Genomic DNA, 22,349 nt, shown 5'->3' on the forward strand with positions numbered 1-22,349 from the left:
AAGGTACGATGACTTTAATGTAAAACAGATGTGGCCTTTAATCATTTCCCAGCTCCAGAAGTTCTAGTTCCAACTCTTCCCTGCATGCACTTCTTTCTTCCCTGTCCCAGACCTAGGGCTTGCATCACTTTTTCCCTGGCTTGTGCCTATAATTCATGACTCCTCTAGCCTTCTACTCTGAGGCCGCTTCCTAAGGAGTGTAAAATCTCAGTGTTCCCTTTAGGTTTCCTGGCCTGAGGGGTAAGTGTCAGTCCTCTTCCAGATTTTTTAGGACTTACCTACTCTCATTCCTAGTAATTTCACTGCATTGGAAGTGTACTAAAAATATAAATAGTTGGGATTTTATAGATTTACAAGAATATTTTGATAGTTTATTATAATTAGTAACAGAAGAAGTGAGAAGGAAAAGTTTGAAAAAGTTTAACTCCCATACCAGGACGAAGGGAGGGAATAAGAAGGAGGATCTGGGTCACTCGGGAAGTCCATCTTGAGTTTTTCCCCATTGCCCCTCCCCCTGCCCAATTCCCTGCCCCTGAACTTCCCCTGGGATGGAACAGGGACTGCCTGTGGTGGATAGCAGTACATAAGGCATGGGGGAATGCAGCAGCAGCACTGCAGACACCCAGTCTGTTTTTCTGGACTAAGAGTATTAGCTAGGACAGGGTCTGCCAAAAATGTGTGTACCACTGGAGGCATGTGAGATGGTGTTAGTCAACGCGTTGATGAACATAATTTTATGGATTGTTAAATATGGGTTTAAAAAATAAATTATTAGCACACCAAAACTCACAGTTTTCCACTTAAAGATACACAGTTTCCTTTTTGAATAGATTTAAATTTAAAAAAGAAAGTGGTTGATACAAAGTAAGATAATAATACTTAGAGTATGTGGATATGGCAGAAACATAGACAAGAACACTGTGGCTTTCAAACACTGTGCTGGGCTTGGATTATTAGTGGTTGATAACACGTGTATTTTAAATGGTTGTTGTCTGAAATAAAAACTTTTTACACCAATATTTTATTTTAGATGATTTTTTCCCCTCTGTCACTGTGCTGGTCCGGGGAATGTCTGGAAGACTTGCTTGGGCACAACAACTTTGCCTTTTACCCAGAGGAGCAAAAGCAAATCAGAAGGTATCCATTAGAAATTACAGGGAAGTGACTAGGAGTGAGTGAGTGTGTGTGTGTGTGTGTGTGTGTGAGTGTTTGTGTGTTATGATTTAAAGGTTAGATAACATCTCAACAAAGTTCATTGGTAAATATTTTTGATCCTAGCCAGGGTTCAGTCATTTGGTTCACATCAGAATCACCTTAAGAGCCCATAATTCCCACATCCACTAAATTAATCTTTAAAGACATCTTCATGACAGGTATATTTTCAAAAAGCTTTCCAGGTGATTCTGAATCTGCTTATGATTAAGAATTGTTCTGAGCCATGGCCTCATTTTTTTTATGTTGTGTTAAATATAATAAAACTCAGGTATGCGCTGTATAGGAAAAAAATTTGGCCAGACTCTTGATCTCTCTGACAATAGGACTTAGTTTCACGTTGTTTTTATATGATTTATTCCTGTATAATTGGTAATATGCCCTATAATTTTTTAATATGCTATATAATTTAATGAAATCTTATTTGGGATGGCATAGTTTTTTTTCTTTGTAATGTTTGTAATTTTGTGAATAAAAATTTGCTCATGGGAGAAGGTTGGAAAATTCAGATAATAAGGAAGAAATTTTAAGTCATCTCTACCCTGATTTTCTAGATGTAGTCATTAAGTATTTTAGTAGATTTCTTTACAATCTTTTTTCCCTTTCTGTACACGGTAATATTAAATGGAGTTTGAGTCCTTTTTGTATACTGTTCTTTTCACTTAACAACATTAGAAGCTTTTACTTACGTTATAAAATTTCTTTAAAACATGAGTTCATTAAATGTGTCACCAGCATTTAAGAGAGACCGCCACAGAATTGGAGCATGTGTCTAAAATCGTTTAACATCCTAGGTGTCTGGTTTTGTTTTGTTTTGTTTTGTTTTTTTAAAGATTTTATTTATTTATTTGTCAGAGCGAGAGGGAGAACACAAGCAGGCAGAGAGGCAGGCAGAGGCAGAGGGAGAAGCAGGCTCCCTGCTGAGCAGAGAGCCCGATGTGGGACTCGATCCCAGGACCCTGGGATCATGACCTGAGCTGAAGGCAGCGGCTTAACCAACTGAGCCACCCAGGCGTCCCTTAGGTGTCTGTTTTAGATGAACTGTGTTTCTGCCCTGTGAGGAGCACACCCCTGTTTTTGCTTGGTGGCGTCAAGCAGATCACATTCTGTCAGCACTGTAAGCCAGTAAATTAGCATTAAAGACAGGAGGAAGAAGATTGGGAAAGGAATTAAAATTTGTTGGTGCTTTAATATGTGTCTTGTACATTTTTATTTAATCATTACAACATCCTGATGATGGATATTTGCACTTTTCAGATGCAAAAACAAAAGCCACGCAGTTAATGGATATTAAAGCAGGGATGCGGAGCCATGAGCATCTAGATTTGGTGTTCAGTTAGACTCACTGTCTAGAGAGGCCCAGGGGACCCAAATTTCTGCTTTGTTTGTATCAGATGTTTTGAGAACCTTTGGAGAAGAGGGAGATTTGAGCCTTAAGTTCTGAACTGCTTTATCCATTGGTTTACCATCTATTGGAGATTCTGGCCTGAGGCTGTTAGAGATATACAACCCATAAGTCACAAAATCTGTAAAATGATGAACATTTTTGTAAAAATAAAAGAGTACACTGGTACACGGGCTGTTTACCTTTAGTGTTAACAGTGGTATTTGCAGATTCTTCCTGAGTTCCAGTGTTATGTAATCCTAGGGAAACAGGCATCTAAGAGACCAGGAAAGTATGTGTCATTACAGATGACACCAAATGTAATGCACATAACATTATTTGTTTTATTTTAACAGCTTTTTGTACCTGAACCTCGTCCAGTTCCTAAAAATGATGTTGGATTTAAATATACTGTCAAACATCGACCATTTCCTGAAGAGGTGGATAAGATTCCTTTTGTGAAAGCAGATCTGAGCATTCCAGATTTGCATGAAATTGTCACTGAAGAAGTAAGATAAGTCTTTGTCAGCTGTTGTTAAAGGAATGATGATAAACATTCTTGAACAACTGCCGTGGTTGAGACACTGCTTTTTTTTTGATGTTACTGGAGATGGTTCATAAGATGACCTAGATCTCTGTCATCCAGGTTACCATGTAGTAAGACAAGTGTAGTTTGTAGCTGATTCAAAGGACCTGGACCTCTCTTAGAGAGGCATCTGGGCCAGTCTGTGGTAGGTTTCAGCAGGATGGAGACATGATCGCACTCTGGAAGGCATTTGGAGAAGGGAAACCCAATTCAGAGATTTGGATGACCATCCAGGCAGGGAAAAAGGAAGGACTACCTGACTAATAGCAGAAGTTGAAACACATGGAATGTACTATAGAGATAGACCCAAGCAGTCTTCAATTGATGAGAGAAGGAAAAAAAATGAAGAACTTAGATTCTCAAGCTGAGTGACAAAGGAGATATCAGTGCTATTTATAGAAATATGGATTATTTAGGAAGAGGACAGGTTTGGCAAGATGGGAAAGATGTATTTGGTTTTAGATTTAGATAAATAGATTAACTAATAGGTATCGTACATCAGGAGAGAAGTTTAAGAAGCAGGGGGCAGAAGTATGTCAGGGCATGAGAGAATAGGGCAGGAATGGAGGCTGCTTACTCTAGCCAGAGAGATCAGGGAGAAGGAGTGCTAAGTAGAGGCCTCTGGATTTTGGCATGAATGTGCAGGTGACCTTTGAGAGCAGGTCCAAAGTCAGTGACACTAGTGTAAGGGGCTGGGGGATGAGTGGTTAATGAGAGGCAGTGAACATAAACTACACGGTTAGCAGTTAAGAGAAGGGTACAAAGTGGATAGCAGCATGAGGAAATGGCCTAGCTAAGGCAAGGCAAAGCTAGTTTTTACTTTTTTTTTTTTTTTTTTAAAGATTTTATTTATTTATTTGAGAGAGACAGTGAGAGAGAGCATGAGCGAGGAGAAGGTCAGAGAGAGAAGCAGACTCCCGTGGAGCCGGGAGCCCGATGCGGGACTCGATCCCGGGACTCCAGGATCATGACCTGAGCCAAAGGCAGTCGTCCAACCAACTGAGCCACCCAGGCATCCCTAGTTTTTACTTTTTTCTTTCTATTTTTTAAACTCATAGGTGTGAGGAATATGAACATGCTTAGAGGCTGAAAGGAAGGAAGCAGTGGAGAAGGGCCTGTGTCTGCTAACACTTTAAGATGGTCTGGGAAAGTGCTAAGTAATCGAATAAGAGTCTGAGTGACTCTTAAAAAAAAATAGAAAAACCATATTTCTGGTAAGACAGGAGAGAAGGAGTGAGCAGGTGGAGATTCAGAGACATTTGAAGGTGGAAAGGAGAGAAACTGAAGGAGCTCATGTAAATTTTAATTTTAGTTCTTAGCAATGAAATAGGGAATAAAAGATAGCTCATAAAATTACCAGGCAGCCCAGCCCAGGTTAAATAGAATCGTCTATAGGGAAATTACTTAACTTCCTGTGCTGACTGTCTTCTTCACAAGTCCTTGGGATCTGGAGGCATTAAGTAAAAAATTTGAGTGGTGTAAGAATATGGAAGAATAATGGCCATTTGTATGTTTAGAAGAGGGTACCAAGATGTTAGATTTGGTAGGGGTTAGTTGGGTTGGTTGGCATATAGATGAAGCCAGGATACTACTAGCCTGGGACAACATGAGGAGGGGTTGAATGCCCACAGTGGTGGGAAAGCACAGCTCGGCGAGTGAAGGTGTGGGAGAGATACAGGAGGGGGCTTGTGGTTGGAGAAGGGAATCTCATCATTGTAGCTCTTGAAAGTACAGCTTATCCGAGGTACAGAGTGTTCTCGTGGATAGCCCAAATTGTGAGGGTTGAGGAGGTTATAGAAATATAAGCCAGGCTATTGGAAGGATCATTGCTTACCACAGAGGATCGAGTTAGACTAGGATTGAGCAGAAGCGAAGCAGGGGGTAGGGGAGATTCTCTGAATCTAGTGGAGTAATCCATTCAGATGAGGACTTTGAACATGAGGGGCTGCAGGGTGAGGGTGGACAGTGGTGAGGGAGAGGGAGTGGAAGCAACAGCCCCTACCCCTTTCTTGCCCATTTGAGGGGAAGCAGAGACAGAATGGTTTCATTTACAGTTTTTTGGGTATTTGTTTTAACCTTGAAATGTGTTTGCTTGGTCGCATTCTCTACTGAATTGAAACTCTGTGTTGATCACTGAAAATTATCTGCATTTCCTTTGTTGCTTAAAGCTTTATTTTTATTCTTAAATTAAGATTAATCCTTTTACTTTTCTGATAGTTCCAAAAAAATTAAATATTTTGTTTATTTCAGTTGGAAGAAAGACATGAAAAATTAAGGAATGGCATGACCCAGCAGATTGCTTATGAAGTACACCTTGAACAACAAAGTGAGGAAGAGCTGCGGAAGAGAAGTTTTCCTGATCCAGTTACGGATTGTAAGCCTCCACCTCCTGCCCAGGAATTCCAAACAGCACGCCTCTTCCTTTCTCACTTTGGATTTTTGTCCTTAGAAGCACTGAAGGTAATTTTCCTAAGCCTCTATGAGTAAATATATTCATAAGTTAACATGGAGTTGATGATAGCTAAAACATTTTTATGAGGACAGAAGGAATTAAATAAATAAATCTTATCCTGTATGCAAGTCAATGAAATTCTGTGGTGCTGTAGTTTTTACTCTGCAAGTCCAAGACCGTTTGTCCCATGAATCCTTCTGGATTGAGGGGACAGTCCCCCTCTCAGGGGGCTGCTTTGGTAATACACCTAGCACTGAAATTTGCTGAGTAGTGTAGGGCCCATATCACGTGTATAAATGAAATCTACAGATAATTAGAACAAGAATGTTAAAAATCTTCTATCAACATTTATGACTGAAGGTATAGGCTACAGTGGGCTCTGCTCTTTCATGCCTCTTCTAAAAAGTAACAAGTATTTGTGAGCCGAGAAGTTCTTATGTTGTGCAGGTTCTAAGATCAGACTGGCTGGGTTTAGGTCCTGACACCAGTGCTTGCCAACTTTGTGGTCTTGGGCAATTGCCTGACGTCTCCGAGTCTTAGCTCCTCATCTGAAACGGAGACAATGAAAGTCCCCGCCACACTGTGGCTGTGTGAGGCTGCATGAGATATTTCATGCAGTGCTTAGAGCACAGCCAGCCAGCCTGGAAGGTAAATATTGCCATTCTTCTTCTTCTTTTTTTCTTTAAGTAGGCTCCACACCCAGCATGGGGCTTGAACTCCCAACCCTGAGATCAAGTGTCACATACTCTACCGACTGCACCAGGCAGGGCCCAGATATTGCCATTTTTCTTCTTCTTCTTCTTCCTCCTTTTTTGAAGATTTTATCTATTTGAAAAAGAGCACAAGCAGGGGGTGGGGAGATGAAGGGGGAGAGGGAGAAGCAGACTCCTCACTGAGCAGGGAACCAAATGTGGGACTAGATCCCAGGATCCTGAGATAATGACCTGAGTTGAAGGCAGACGCTTAGCCTACTGAGCTACCCAGGCACCCCTCTTGCCATTATTCTTAATTCCATTATCCTTAAAACAGTTTTACAAGGAAAGTGATACTATCCCTGTTTTACAGATGTGAAATGAAAACAGGCTCAAAAATGTGAAATGGCTTGCCTAAGGTGGATTTGGAGTTTGTACTAAGGCCTCTTTGTTTTGAAAAGCACAATTGAAGTGTACCAGGGAAGAAGTTGCTCATTGCAGAAGTTGTCCCCTGCTTTTACTCCCTAGCATAGCTACTTGATTAAAGGTCAAGGGTTAACGTTTTAGGAAGCAGGGGTAACATTTCTGGTTTTGGGTTTCAGCACGATGATGGAAAATGTTCTGAGTCATAGAAAAGTGAGTTGGTGGTGGAGAGTATGAACATTACTCTGAGCTCACACGAGTCGGGGGAGGGGCACAGGGAGAGGGAGAGAAGGAATCTCAAGCAGGCTCCAGCACAGAGCCCAGTGGTGGGGCTCAGTCTCACAATCCTGAGATCGTGACCTGAGCTAAAAACAAGTCAGCTGTTTAACCGACGGGGGCCACCCAGGCACCCCTGTGAAATTTATTTTTTACTAGAAAGCGTGATAGATTACAGAGAAAATAGGATTCAAAATTATATGCATAGTATGATCTCAGTTGTCTTTGAAAAAATTATATACAGGGCACCTGGGTGGCTCAGTGGGTTAAAGCCTCTGCCTTCGGCTCAGGTCATGATCCCGGGGTCTTGGGATCGAGTCCCGCATCGAGCTCTCTGCTCAGCGGGGAGCCTGCTTCCCTTCCTCTCTCTCTGCCTGCCTCTCTGCCAACTTGTGATCTCTATCTGTCAAATAAATAAATAAAATCTTTTAAAAAAAAAAAAAAGAAAAAAATTGTATACATAGTATGATCTCAATTGTCTTTGACAAAAAAATAGTTGAAAGGAAGTATACAAGAATGTTAAATAGTTTTTCTAGTTTAGGATAATAGTTGTATTTATTCCTGCCACTTTATAATTTTTTTACTTATATATATTAAACTCTGAGCAAGTGTTGCTTTTATAATTAGAATAATGAAAAGAGATAATAATTTCTCCTTTCTTCCTTTGGTGGTAGGAACCTGCAAATAGTCGCCTACCTCCTCACCTCATTGCACTTGACTCCACGATACCTGGATTTTTTGATGACATTGGGTATCTGGATCTCTTGCCATGTCGTCCCTTTGACACAGTTTTTATTTTCTATATGAAACCAGGTCAGAAAACCAACCAGGAGGTAAGATTTCTGCATTTTGGGGATAATTTTTTATGCTATAAATGTTAAAAAGTTTTACTTGGCTGTGTTTATCCATAGTAGTAGGTAGGTTATACATGATGCTTAAAGACTGTGAACCAGTTCAGAATGGAGTTAATGAAATCGTGATGCTCAGAGTCCTAAGCCTTTTGACTCTCAAAAGAACGTGATGTAGAGAGGAGCCATAATGTGTCTTTCTTCCCCTTAAAGAATTTGGATTCAAAAGAAACTGAAGTACAGGTTAACCACAAAAAGCTTAAGGTGAAAAACAGCAGATATTTACTGAGCATCTTCAGTGCCTGGTATAGAAGTGAGTAACAGTCTTTCCTCTCAAGGAGCTTACCTTGCAGGTAATTTCACAAGCAGATAATTTCAGTTGAGGTGTGCATAGCGTGCAGTGGGGAGAAGAACACCTGAAATAAAGGACAGAAGTGGAAGACTTGAGTAAAACTTAAGTTAAAGAAGACTTAAGTTGGTGCATGTATCAAAGAGAGTAGGAGAAGTATGAAGAAAAATACAAGATAAAGGATAATGGGAAAATGGAGAACAAATGACAAGAGAGTTAAAGCATCTGTTGGAAACGAATAGTTGAAACATGGATTGGCAGGCAGCTACGAACTTTTGACTAGGAAAGAGCCAAAGGAAGAGTTACCAAATACAGTATTAGATGTACAGGGCACTATGTCTGCATGGTCTCAGAATTTTACTGTAATCCTTGTAATGCTGGTAGCTAATCAAATTGAACACACCATAAGAAATTTATCAAAGTCTCAAAATGTTTATTTCTATTAGAAGCACTATTTCAGGTAATTGGTAAACTATTAGAAAATGAGATTGATTTATGAGATTTATGAGATTTATTATAATTGGTGAACTATTAGAAAATATGAGATTTCTCATCTCATGCTATTGACTCAATAAATATTAAGTGTCCACTGTCAGTTAGGTGCCAGGGTTGTAGTGGTGAACAGGATCTGCAAGGTATCTGACATTCCAGAACTGCCGTCTAAAGGGGAAGACAGATGACTAAAGAAACAGCCATAGTAAAGTGTGCTAATTAGAAACATTTTATAGGAGCCATCAACAGGAAAACCTAACCTCCTTTTGAGAAGGTTAGGAGGAAAATATTTTAGCTGTTATCTGTGGTTATATTGAGAGTGGGTAAAAAGGGAAAAGCAGGTTTTTACTAACAAAGTCGTAGCATGTGTAATGGCCCTGGAGGTTAAGAGAGAATTCCATCTTCACCAAATTCACTGTGGAGTCCAGTATACTTGGAGCTTGGGAGAATGTGGGCTTATGATGGCTGGAGGTGAGACTAGTGGACTCCAGGTATTTGAAAGAACCTGAGAATGGGGTTGATTGCAGAGGTTGGGGATTTGTTTGGAAGAAGTCTCATGCATGGTTCGTATGACAATAGTAGGGTCATTTTTCTCCTTCCTGTAAAAGAAGACACAGACTGTTGAGATAGCTCTTAAACTAATTCCATTTCCTTAGCTTTCTAGGCACTGAGAGGGATGAGAGCATCGCACAGTCTGCAGCCTCCTGTAGAATGTCTGAGTCCCACCTTCCCTAGCCGCAGGATAGCTTTAGGGTAATTTCTAGTCGCCCACCAGGGCCTGCACGTTGAATCTGCTCATCTATTGTGTCTTGACTAATTTTTCAGAAATTGTTTATTTAAAACTTCCACTTTTGAATAACAATTTTAATTGAAAGAAAACTGGAAGTGGCTGTCAAATCAGTTTCCTTACGCTTACAGGACTGTGAAGGGCTGTGGGTGAACTACATAGGGTACTTCTTTTTTTTTTTTTGGAATCGTATTTTAAATTTTATTTTTTATAAACATATATTTTTATCCCCAGGGGTACAGGTCTGCGAATCGCCAGGTTTACACACTTCACAGCACTCACCATAGCACATACCCTCCCCAATATCCATAACCCCACCCCCCTCTCCCACCCCCCCCTCCCCCCATCAACCCTCAGTTTGTTTTGTGAGATTAAGAGTCACTTATGGTTTGTCTCCCTCCCAATCCCATCTTGTTTCATTTATTCTTCTCCTACCCCCTTAACCCCCCATGTTGCATCTCCTCTCCCTCATATCAGGGAGATCATATGATAGTTGTCTTTCTCCGATACATAGGGTACTTCTAACAAGTGTTTAAGATGTGATGGCCTGGCAAGTTTCACCCAGTGGGTTGACAAGTAACAGAGGGAACACCCCATATTTTGATTTGTTCAGGCCTCTGTATGGTCTTGAATAGATTAGCACTGATGAGCCACACATGTGACTTGTAGACCGACTCCATCACTGTCATTTGGAGAGTTTTAAGAATAGTGATTCCAGGATCCTACTTTTGCTGATGGTAGAAGGTCTGCAGTGGTCTAAGAGAATCTCATGTTTAAGATGTTGCTCAGGTGGCAGATTTATGTTTCCCTGGTCCTTTAGAATCAGTGTCCGCTCACCCCTCTCTGAATTCAAGAATGCCTCAAATCTCTGTATGCTGATTTTGAGTGTTATTATCAACAGTGTTATCCATTGCTGTGTTCAGTGTCAGGCGATCCTTTTATTCTTTGTTTTCATGTTGTGTGATCTGTTTATGTGTTTTATAGATGCAGTTCATACTGCAGACTTTTAATATTACTGATATTAGATTATAGGTTGAATGATCTTAGATTAAGAACTGTAGTTCAGATAAATCACTTAATTATAGTCATTTATTCTCACAAGGGAGATAACATTGAATACAAAATGAAATAAAAGTTAAATGTTTTTATAATTATTAAATTAAAAGTTTAGTGAAACATTCAAGAAAAAAATATTCCCTTGCTGATTTTGATACATTCCCCCCTTTTCATTTATAATTTGTAGAGGATTTCTCATTTTCCTTCTGTTAGTGTAGGGTTTTCGACAACAGTACTATTGCTATTTTCGGCTAGATAATTCTTTGTTATGGAAGCTGTCCTACAAATAGGTCACTAGATGCCAGTCGCACTCCATAAGCTGCAATGACAGAAGTGTCTTCAGACATTCCAGTTGCCCCCTGGAGGGGGATTCACCCCCATGGAACTATGATTTTAGGGATTTTTCTTTTTGAGACAAGTAAAAAGCCAAGGTATTAAATCTTGTATTTAGTGAAGAAGGGAGAACCTTCTGGTCATTCTGTTTTTTCTGGAATGGCTGCATTCTCTTTTAGGGACTCGGAGAAGGATGTTTTCTTGCTTGTTTGTTAATTATACCTATTCTTTATTGAATTTTTAATAGATTTGTACTTTTTATAATATCCTTTCTTATGATGTGTAATAAAATAATCACATACCTGTGTAATGTATCTCACTAACCAGACAGTAAAGTCTGTGAAAACAGGGACATTGCAGTTTTAATTTACTTTAAGTAAACTTGTCTGGTTCAGTATTGTTTTGCAAGAGGGGAAGCTAAAGTCTTTACTTGCATTATCGCAGCTACTCTTCGCAAACATCATTATTATCCCTACTTTAAAGTTGAAGACACTGTAACAGTGAGGTTAAGAAACTTTCCCAAGACCCAGCTAGGATTTGAACCCAAATCTGTCTTAACTAGAAGCATCATTTTTAACCAAAGGGATGTATTCCCAAGTTTATTCTGAGCTTAGACTTAATTTGTCAGATACTTTAAAACTAACGGATTTTATGGAGATTGATTTATTTATTTTCAAGATTTATTTTGATATGCTCTTTTGTTTCCTTTACTATGTGCTGATGATTGGTATGTATTTCAGATTTTAAAGAATGTGGAATCTTCCAGAAATGTTCAGCCACATTTCCTAGAATTTTTGCTTTCCCTTGGCTGGTCAGTAGATGTGGGCAGACACCCGGGTTGGACTGGGCATGTTTCCACCAGTTGGTCTATTAACAGTTGTGATGATGGTGAAGGACCTGAACAAGGTAAAACTCTTAATGGTCATTGTTTTTCCTTGTTTTGTTACTCTTGGTTTCTCCCTCTTTACTATAAGTTTGTAGCCTTATTTTACAAAGAAACAAACCAGAGGTATATTAAAGAAAACTTTTCTTCCCCTAATTCAACTCCTCACAAGAGGCCACTTAACACTAGTTTGTTTGTATATTCTTTCAGATGTCTTTTGCATAAATGGGGAAAAAATTACAGACACATAAAGGTAGTTAATATGAAATTCATGGGTTAAATATCACAAGGCTAATAAGTTCCCTTTTATATTGTGAGTAAACAAATTCTGTTTTGTATAACAGTATTATAATAAATCAAGATTTATTTGCTAACAAGTTTGCTAACGTATATTTTGCCCAATACAGTTTTCTATTAACAGGTGTGTTTTATAGATATCGTGGCTATCGTTAAAGGTTCCATTATTGGGACAATATATAAAAGTCTTTGTAGTAAACACCTGACTATCTTGGAGAGATTCATGCCCATATCTACAAATCTTCTTGGGGAACTATAATCAGAATAATAAATACCAGGGCAAGTATAAATTTAAACTTAAGACCTTTGCCCCTCCTGGCTCTTTTTCTGAGGGCTCCTGAAGTCACTGGAGAGTTAATATTATCTCTGAAGTGGGTGATACCCCCAGTGCTTTGAATTATCAGAGTTGCTTTGTTAACCAGATTGTATTCTCTCAAGGTTTCCCACTGAATACCATAGTGACTTGTGACCTGTCATTTTTTCTGATTTCAGTCAAGGTTGAATGGAACTATTTGGGGATATACTCTAATCTTAATTTCCACATATCCTTTAATAATATGCTTGAGTATATTTAATTCTTATAAGTAAACTGATAAAAGAATACGCATTTTTTTTAATTTGATAAATGTATCATTGGATGCTTATGGTTGCAGTAATAGAAAACTTGACCCAAACTGGCTTATATTTTAAAGGTCATTTATTGTCTGATGTAAATTAAAATTCCAGAGGTTAGTGTACATTTTTGTTGTCATTTAGTCAGCACCCTGTTCCCTTTCTCTGCAATTTACCTTTAGCTCTGCTGTTCGTATATTGATTTTGTCCCTAGCCTGGCTTCTCTCATAGTATGGAAAGGCCATTCCAGGCTTTACATTCACATACCAACCCTAGCCCGAAGAGGAGAGATTAGCTGGGTCTCAGTACCTCCCTACACCCAGGTCCTGAGATACGCAGTGATTTGGCCACTCCAGACCGTTGCTATGGCAAGAGAGATGGACTGACACTGGTAGAGAGCTGTAGACAAGGTACAACCGGTATGAAGGATCAGTTTCACTTACAGTTCACACCTGCTATAGAATGCAGGAGGACAGAGTGGGTATTGTGGCAATAACCAAAGTGTCTACTATAGTAGACGCAATGTGCCTTCCCAGTGTTGAAACCAGGAGCTGGCAAACTACAGCCCATCCCATTTTTGCAAATGAAATTTTATTGGAACTCAGCTACACTTGTTTACGACTGCTTTCGTGCTATGGTGCTCTCATACTTGAGTCATCATGGCAGAGACCATTTGGCCTACAAAGCCTTATTTACCATCTGATCCTTCACAGAGAAAGTTTGTTAACCTCTGGTCTAAACTTCTGTGTGCCACATCCTCACCAACATTAGGTATCTACCAGTCTGTTAGCTGAGAAATTTTCTGTTTTTGTTTTTTTTCTTAAAGATTTTATTTATTTATTTGACAGAGATTACAAGTAGATGGAGGGGCAGGCAGAGAGAGAGGAGGAAGCAGGCTCCCCGCTGAGCAGAGAGCCCGATCCAGGGCTCGATCCCAGGACCCTGAGATCATGACCTGAGCCGAAGGCAGAGGCTTTAACCCACTGAGCCACCCAGGCCCCCCCCCCAATTTTCTGTTTTTAATTAAGATTGAGCATTTTTGGGCGCCTGGGTGGCTCAGTGGGTTAAGCCGCTGCCTTCGGCTCAGGTCATGATCTCAGGGTCCTGGGATCGAGTCCCACATCGGGCTCTCTGCTCAGCGGGAAGCCTGCTTCCTCCTCTCTCTCTCTGCCTGCCTCTCTGTCTACTTGTGATCTCTCTCTGTCAAATAAATAAATAAAATCTTTAAAAAAAAAAAAAGATTGAGCATTTTTTCATATTTTTTCACATTTTTATTTTTTCAGCATTTTTTCATATTTTTATTTCTCTCCTGAGAAGAACTTGTTCATTTCCTCTTCCTAGTTTTTTTCAGGTTGTTGTTGGTCTTTTATGTATTACTGGTAGGGCATTATGTTCATTTTAATTGAGAACTATACTAGGTCTCAGGAATGTTACTTTTGTTCATTCATTCTTGCTGGCATGGAGCAGATACTATTACTCAGAATGCCTGTATGTTTTATGTTCTGTCACTGACCGTTGGGGAAGGTGGAGCAGAAGCAGAGCTGAGGAGCAGTAGAGAGAGACCAGAGACAGGAATGCCTTGAAAGCAAGAGTATGAAACACACAGACACCTGCCCTAACTCTGTTCAGAGGTTTGTGGTGGTTGTCTTCCTTTGGATTATTACCTCTTCCCGAAAAACTGTTTTCATAATCTGCCTCGTACAGATGAGTTCAAGGCTTTGCTAATCAGAAGTAGCCTAATTAGAGTAGTTTCAGAAACTGTGAATTTAAGATGTTATCATTTAAATTTAGTGTAAAGGCATATAATGAACACTTATAGTTTATTCTTCTTAAACACTTATTGGTTCTTGCTGGAAATGTGCCTTCTGTCGATTTCCATTTTATTAACCAGTTAAAATTTCATGAAGCAGGATGAAACTGATTTTTCCCCCTTTTTGGAGCAATAATGTAGTATTTCTCATTCCTAGATGAAGTTATTTCTTCTGAAGACGTTGGGGCTAGCATTTTCAATGGACAGAAGAAGGTGCTGTATTATGCCGATGCCCTTACGGAAATAGCTTTTGTAGTTCCTTCTCCTGTGGAGTCCTTAAGTAAGAGCATTTTTTGTATGGTGCTGTTTTAAAATCTATTTTTGTATTCACTGGTTTGTGCAGTATTTTTGCATTGGGAGATATTCTGAAGTCATCTAAGTCACTGTTTAACTTCTAAGGCATGGTAGCATTTAGATTATGCAGAGGTATAGGATGTTAGCTCTTCTTAACTTTCTTAAGAACACTAGTTAAAGACAGGTAGACTGAACCTCCCATAATAATCTTTAAGTAGAGAAGGGGACCCACTTCAACCTGTTTTTTGTCTTTCTTTAATTAATATGTGGAAGGCTTGTTTTCCAGTTTATTCATTTTTATCTCTATTTATGAATGAGCTCCCCACCTACTTGCCTCTTTCCATGTGAGAGCCTTATGTGGAACCTCAGAGAATCCTACAATTGGAAGATAGCATCTGGCTGATCTTCTGACACCAAGTAGGAGAAACAGCACAGCCTAGAAAAGGTAGCAAATTAAGTCTGTTCTTCAAAGGATCAGGAGTGATTATTACTTCTCAGTCTGAACCCATAGTCTTATCTTGCCAAGAGCCTTTGCTCCTCCCAAATTAAGCCCATTTCTTTGTGCCTGACCAGGCAGTAGGTGGAAAATTTTCACCTTCTTCATTGAGACCATCTGTAGGATGGGCTGCTATATATGTCACACTGTTATAGTCTCATCTCCAGGCTAATGACTTCTCTCATGCCTTTATGCTGGCGGCCTCCTGACCTTTGTACTTGGGCCTTTGATTTCCTACACCAGCGCCCCCCGCCCCAACCCCTGTCTTATATTCTCTGGCCAGTTGTGTACCTGGCAAGAGAGACCTTTCATGGTCTAGGTCAGTATCCCTAGCAGCTGTTTGCCTTCATGTCAAGACTGTGATCTACTACTCTAATTCCAGAAGCCAGGTCCCACTTGTCCTCTCTGAGTTGAGTCCCTGCTTCATCTCTAGCCCAGCCTGTTTGCACCAGCGGAGCTAGAGCCTTGTCCCTGTACTTCATTTGCCACAGTTGGGTCTTCTTCACCTCTTGTCAGGAAACGTCCTGTGTGCTGACTGTGCCCCTGCTCCAACTCCGCCTCCTCCGGTTTCTTGAGATTTGTTTTTGTGTTTGTTTTTTCTGACTCTGTGCGCTTGTCTCTAATCAGATCACTTCTTAATCACAGAGACTAGGTACTCTGTGGCTTCGGAATGCCCCTGTGCCACTTGGTACCATGCTACATGATTGAATATGTAATCAAAATATTTCAGAGAGTAACAGATGGCTTATATTCTGCATCTGAAAAGTCAAAATATTTTCTAGTCTTACCTCAGTTATCCTGTAGCACAGGAGCTGACAAACTATGGCTCACAGGCCAAAATCAGACCACTAAGTACAGTTTTCCCATTTTTAGCATTGTAAATAAAATGCAGAGGAGAATATGCCATAGAGACCTACATAACCAGCAAAGCCTAAAATATTTACGACCCCTTACAGAAAAAGGTTATCAATTTTTTGTCTAGAGGCATTACTTCTCTTAAGTGACTTAGGTTAGACCATTAGCATAATTAAACACTTTTCTAAAGAAATAGTAAATATAATTGATTTTTTTCTTTACTCTATAGCTGATTCTTTGGAAAGTAACATCTCGGACCAAGATAGTGATTCAAATATGGATCTTATGCCTGGAATTCTAAAGCAGCCATCCCTGACACTTGAGCTTTTCCCTAATCACACAGACAATCTTAATTCCTCACAGCGGGTAAGTAGCTCTGTTGATAGAACTCTGAAAATTTGTCATGCAGTGGGAGTAATTATAGAATCATGCCTTTAGTTACCTTTTAACTGTAACGTAGAGAGTAATGATAGCAGTACTGATTCATTAGTATCTTAATTTTTTTAAATCAAATTCTCACAGTTTTCTTTTTCTCAGCTTGCAGCAAATGCACAAATAAGACAGCCCCTGTTGTTTTCCTTGATTTGGCCATTTTGGTACCATGCTTGGGTCTCTCACCCATTCCTTCTCAGGCTTAAGTTTTTATCTTGTCCCTGAAATATCCATTAAAGGTACAATAGTAGTGGGGTGCCTCGGTGGCTCAGTTGGTTATACCTTTGACTCAGGTATAATCTTGGGGTCCTGGGATCAAGCCCTGCATTGGGCTCCATGCTCAGCAGGGAGTCTGCTATTCCCTCTTCCTCTGCACCCCCCCGCCTCTCCCCACTCGTGCACACGCTAGTTCTCGCTCTCTCAGATAAATAAATAAACCTTAATAAAGAAAAGTACAACAGCAGCTGTATGGTCCACATCTTTAATCATGCAACATTCAACTTAAGTCTACTCTGTACAAATGGTAGCACTTTGGAGACTAGCCCAGAGTATGACTAGATGTAATGAGTGAGACACACAGCAGCCACTGCAAGAAGGGAGCATTTTACTTTTATATGATTTTTCTTGCCGTATGAGTAGATGTTACGTCTTTATTTTTGTTTTCTCCTCATATTACCTCTTTATGCTTACTGGAAAGTGGACAAGTGAGTGATAGGAGGGTATGGGATCCTTTCATAAATGTGAGAAGATTGATTTGTAACAAATAATAGAAAGACAAAAGAAACGTAAACTTGATTGAAGCAGAGGTTTTCTTGGCAGGAGATTTCATGTACATCTTTTCCTGGTGGGGCCTGTAATTGATGATTCTTTCCTGTTGGCGTCTGTAATGGACAGTTATTCATGTAACTGCAGTTGGGTGGCATGGCTCCTTTTTCTAGCCTCCCGCTTTAGTGAGGTTTCCCTTTGTTGATTTATACACTACTATCTAAAATAAAAATGTTATCTCAATAGATGCAGAAAAAGCAGTTGACTTTAAATTCGACATTCATTCATGACTTTCAGCAAACTCTGAATAGAAGAGAACTTTCTGAACCTGAGACCGAGCTCTACTGGAAGCCTAAGGTTATACTATACAGTATTGTTGACTGCTTTCCCCCCTGAATGGAGTACAAAGCAAGAATATTTGCTCTCACCACTTGCATTCAACATGGAGTCCTATACAGGGAAATATGACAAGAAAAAGAAACAAAGTGCATAAGTATTGGAAAGGAGAAGTAATACTGTATGTATTTGCAGATGACATGATCATATATATGTAGAAACCCTGAGGAATCTTTTTTAAAAAATCTACTCGATCTGCTGAGTGAGTTTATTCAAGTTATAGGAAAAAAGGCCACCATGTTAGGCTGAATTCTAAGATAACCCCCAGGGACTCCTGCCCCTGTATGATGTCCTCCCCATGTGTGTGTGTAGAACCTGTGAATATGATGAGCTATCCTGTGATTATGTTCTGTTATACAGCAAAAAGGATTTTGTGGGTATAATTATTAAGGTTACTTTGAGTTAATCAAAAGAGCTTACCCAGGTAGGCCTGACCTAATCACAGGAGCCCCCCTGCTTTTTTAAGATTTTATTTGAGAGAGAGTGTGAGAGGGCATGGTAGGGGGAAGGGCAGAGGGGGAAGCAGACTCCCCACTGAGCCGAGAGCCTGATAGAGGGCTCGATCCCAGGACTACAGGATCATGACCTGAGCTGAAGGCAGATGCTTAACCAACTAAGCCACCCGGGCATCCCATAGGAGCCCTTTGAATCTAGGGCTAAAGTCAGATTCACAGCTGACTAGGAGCCATGGTAAGAAAATGGTCTCTGAGTGTGGCCGGTGTCTGCCACCACTTTGGAGGAGATCTCTTAGTCACAGCCATTTTCTGTGACTGCCAGAACACAAACTGAAATGGAAATAAGAATCTAAGGGAATTGCCATGGGCTCTGTCATCCGAACACAGGGATATTTCTGTGCTAATAAAGCAGTTTTATTTTTAAAATTCAACTTAGGTATGAGATTCTCTCTTTTGTCCACGTAGCTTTGTTTAGGGCTTTAGCACAAACTCATCCCTACTGTATGCCCTCACAGTGGTGTTTGCCAGCGCCAGTTTGCTAAAGGGGAGCCGCAGAGGCCTGCTAGCCCTTCAGAGAAACTTCATGCCGATCAGGTAGGCAGGAAAGCCAGAAGCAGATTGCATGATAACAAAGACACAAGCAACTCTTTTTTTCATTCTGTTGACAAGAAAAAGGACTTTTTTGGCCTAGATTGCAGTAGGAAACCTCTGGCCTAGAAATGAGAACTAGAAGTAACTTGCTGATGGGACATTTTAGAGATTAGGATCCTCAGGCAAACCAGTGACGTTGCTGAGGTGAGGAAAGCATTCTGCTTACTGGCCGTAGGCTATTGATAGACTCAAATCCTCTGAAGCCCTCATTAAGACATTGCCTGCAAATTTTTTAAAGATTTTATTTATCCATTTATTTTAGAGAGAGAGAGTGCACGCTAGCAGGTGGAAGGGCGGACAGAGGGAGAGGGAGAAAATCTCCAGCAGACATGGGGCTCGATCCCACAACCCCGAGATTAGGACCTGAGCCGAGTCAGGCGCCCAACCGACTGAGCCGCCCTGGCAACTCCCCACCAAGTTTTATTTTTATTAATGTAAATTATAATTGGTCAGTATTCCTTATCTTCTTTGGGAATCTAAGACCCTCGTTTCTTTGTTCTAGGCTGAGACTTGATAAACAGGAGTCAAAGAAGAGCTTTTTTGCAAATATATTTACTTTTCTCCTGAAGTGATTTCCCGTGACCTGATATTTACATCACTGGGCAGCTTGATGAATATGTGGTTGGGTCATTTTATTAAGCCGCTTCTTTTTTTTCCCTCCCCCTTTTTCTTTTCTGCTTTTCTCTACCTCATATAGCTTAGTCCCAGTTCCAGAATGAAGAAGCTGCCTCAGGGTCGCCCTGTGCCTCCCCTTGGACCTGAGACAAGAGTTTCTGTAGTCTGGGTGGAGCGCTATGATGATATAGGTACTGTGTAAGGACTTTGTCCATAAGTAAAATTATTGTAGAATGACAGTGACTTGCTGAATGTCTAAAGAGAGGAAGGAAGCACAGATGTGGTGTGGTGGCCAGAAGCTGGGGCTGGAGTTCAGCAAGCCTGGGTTGGCATCCGGGCTCCACCCCTCACTCAGTTTCGTTAAGCCTTAGAGTACTCATCTGTTAAATGGAGACACTCATGGCATCTCCTAGTCGTGATGATTTGATGAGACTAGTGGGTGTAAAACGTTCAGCTATTCTTGATATCACAGTGACTGGCTTGTTGTGAGTTGGTCCCACTCCATGTAGCTCCCGGTCATCTCAGGACCTCTGGAAAGGGGAAGGGGGAACAGTTCCCTCACCTCTGGATGAACCCGACTGTCTAGTTCTGGTGTAAAGATTAATTTGTCCTTAGGAATTCTGCTGTGGGTAAGTTTCTCGTGATTTTTATGTAAGCAACATAAGAGCATTAGAAATGCATTCTTAGCCTAGTATCTCATCCAGCTCAGGGTTTGTGGAAAAGTGTGATCATTGCTTTCCAACCAAGCTCTCAAAGACCACAGATCATGTTCTATAAATACTGAGCTTTAGATGCACTTAGCTAAAATTTGTCTTGAGGGAGATTTCTTTTTGGTAGGAATGGTCAGGATTATGTATTTTGGGATATCACAATCCATATATTCATTGCACACTTGTTTAAAAAGATTAGGAAATTAGATTTCCTACTATTTGTTTTAGAAATATGAGGGAGATATTAATTGTAATGCTGTTACTTTCTTCCAGAAAACTTTCCCCTCTCAGACCTGCTGACAGAGATCAGTACTGGTGTGGAAACTACTGCAAACAGTAGCACTTCTCTGAGGTACACTCTTTATTTGTGTCAGGCTCACCAGCATGTCTTGAAGCATAGAAAAATCTATTCGTTACAGTATGTCCGTTGTGATTTCATAAAGATAAGGAAACAAAAGGGGTGGAGGCAATAGGAAATAAACATAAGGAAAAAAAATCAAAGAAGTTGGTAGATACGTGTACAAGGTGATAAATTATCAGGCATTTTAAAATGGCATAATTAATTGCTATTTTGTATTCATCTGCAGCAAAGAGAAAACTGAATAGGTGGGAGCAGTTAAGCATTAATGAAGACTATAACAACAGACTGCCAATATTAGATAGAAGTAATAGAGTTAAATTGGTCAAAACATTCTGGATAGTTAAAATGTCCTAACTAAATGAGCTATTTAATGGGGAAATATTTCTAAGTAAAATGTAATGTTAACCTTATTATAGTAATAAGATTCCTATTTTAGCTGCCAATACACAAAAAGGATAAAAGGGTATAATTAGATTCTAAAATTAGTAATAATGTATCTCTATAGGCTTTATAGTCTCAAGACTTTTTGCTTGCTTGCTTGCTTGCTTTTGGTTTAAATAGGTATTTATTTTAAAACAATTCACAATAAGTGCCATTATCATCTCTGTTTTACAAATGGAATAAAATGGGCTGATAGAAATTATTCTTCAGTATCACACATTCAGTAAATGAAAGAGAAGGTGATCTGAACTCAGGCTTCTGACCCCAGATGCCAACCTTATTTCATACATCAGAGATCTGCCCTTGATATCAAGTTACATAACCTGATTTGTATTGCATGTAAGATGAATTGTTCCCCACAAGAAGGAGGAACTAAGTGAAAGTCCCACAGCTGGTTGCTGGATCTACCCCCCCCCCCCCCCGAGATTCCTCTCCCTTTGCTTCTACCCTGTGTCCCTAGTGGTTTTAAAACACATTTTTAAGCCCTTTTTTATTAGTTTGAAAAGCCCAACTGCAGTGATGGGCATTAGGGCCAGGTGTTAATAGGGGTTTGGGGTGGGGTGCAGCAACGTGGGCTCCCAGAAGGAGGATTCTGAGCAGAGTGACACGTTGGGTCCTATCAGACTACATCAAGCATGGCATCAAGTGTCCTTAATTTTCTTAAATTACACATGGAGAACTTCAGCTTTTATGTGGTTGGGGTAAAAAAGAGTTTTCTTTTCTTTCCTTAAGATCTACCACTCTTGAAAAAGAAGTTCCTGTCATCTTTATCCACCCTTTAAACACTGGATTATTCCGGATAAAAATTCAAGGAGCCACTGGAAAATTTAACATGGTCATCCCGCTTGTGGATGGGATGATTGTCAGCAGGCGAGCACTTGGTAAGGCCTTCATATATGGCCAGAGTTAAGGTTTCTCTCTTTTTAAAAATTTATTTGCTTAAATATTTTTATGAACCAAGAAGTAGAAATAAGGAAATGGTGATACTACTTAATAGATCCTACATGTAGAAAATGCTGTGGTTTGGGGCACCTGGATGGCTCAGTTGGTCAGGCGTCTGCCTTGGGCTCAGGTCATGAGCTCAGGGTCCTGGGATCAAGTTCCCACATCGGGCTCCCTGCTCAGTGGGAAGTCTGCTTCTCCCTCTCCTCCTCCCTGCTCGTTCTCTCTCTCTCTCGCCGTTGCTCTCTCTCAAATCAAATCTAAAAAGAAAAAAAAGAAATTGCCAACATTCTTGTTAACTAAGAAGCATGTTTTGTTCTTTTTTAACTGTGCTTCATATACTTAAGTACATGTAGAACTATGATTCACAAACTTCCAGGCCTAGAAAATCAGAGAGCTGTTTATAATCCAGGGCAGGAAGATGGGTTGTCAGACCAGATTTAC

The 22,349-nt window shown here is 40.1% G+C and overlaps 1 protein-coding gene across 6 annotated transcripts in view; it reads left to right on the forward strand.

Annotated features, from left to right (window-relative positions):
• Positions 1 to 22,349, forward strand: part of RALGAPB (Ral GTPase activating protein non-catalytic subunit beta) — an 83,152-nt gene that overhangs the window by 56,519 nt on the left and 4,284 nt on the right. For all 6 annotated transcript variants that reach the window (XM_047744303.1, XM_047744307.1, XM_047744308.1 and 3 more), the window contains 10 exons: positions 1,031 to 1,137; positions 2,953 to 3,105; positions 5,433 to 5,642; positions 7,700 to 7,858; positions 11,631 to 11,796; positions 14,650 to 14,772; positions 16,367 to 16,503; positions 19,534 to 19,642; positions 20,435 to 20,513; positions 21,696 to 21,844. In XM_047744303.1, coding sequence (XP_047600259.1) covers positions 1,031 to 1,137; positions 2,953 to 3,105; positions 5,433 to 5,642; positions 7,700 to 7,858; positions 11,631 to 11,796; positions 14,650 to 14,772; positions 16,367 to 16,503; positions 19,534 to 19,642; positions 20,435 to 20,513; positions 21,696 to 21,844 — 1,392 coding nt within the window. The remainder of the gene's footprint in view (positions 1 to 1,030; positions 1,138 to 2,952; positions 3,106 to 5,432; positions 5,643 to 7,699; positions 7,859 to 11,630; positions 11,797 to 14,649; positions 14,773 to 16,366; positions 16,504 to 19,533; positions 19,643 to 20,434; positions 20,514 to 21,695; positions 21,845 to 22,349) is intronic.

Source organism: Lutra lutra, chromosome 9 (assembly GCF_902655055.1).
Source record: "Lutra lutra chromosome 9, mLutLut1.2, whole genome shotgun sequence".
Taxonomy (NCBI): Eukaryota; Metazoa; Chordata; class Mammalia; order Carnivora; family Mustelidae; genus Lutra; species Lutra lutra.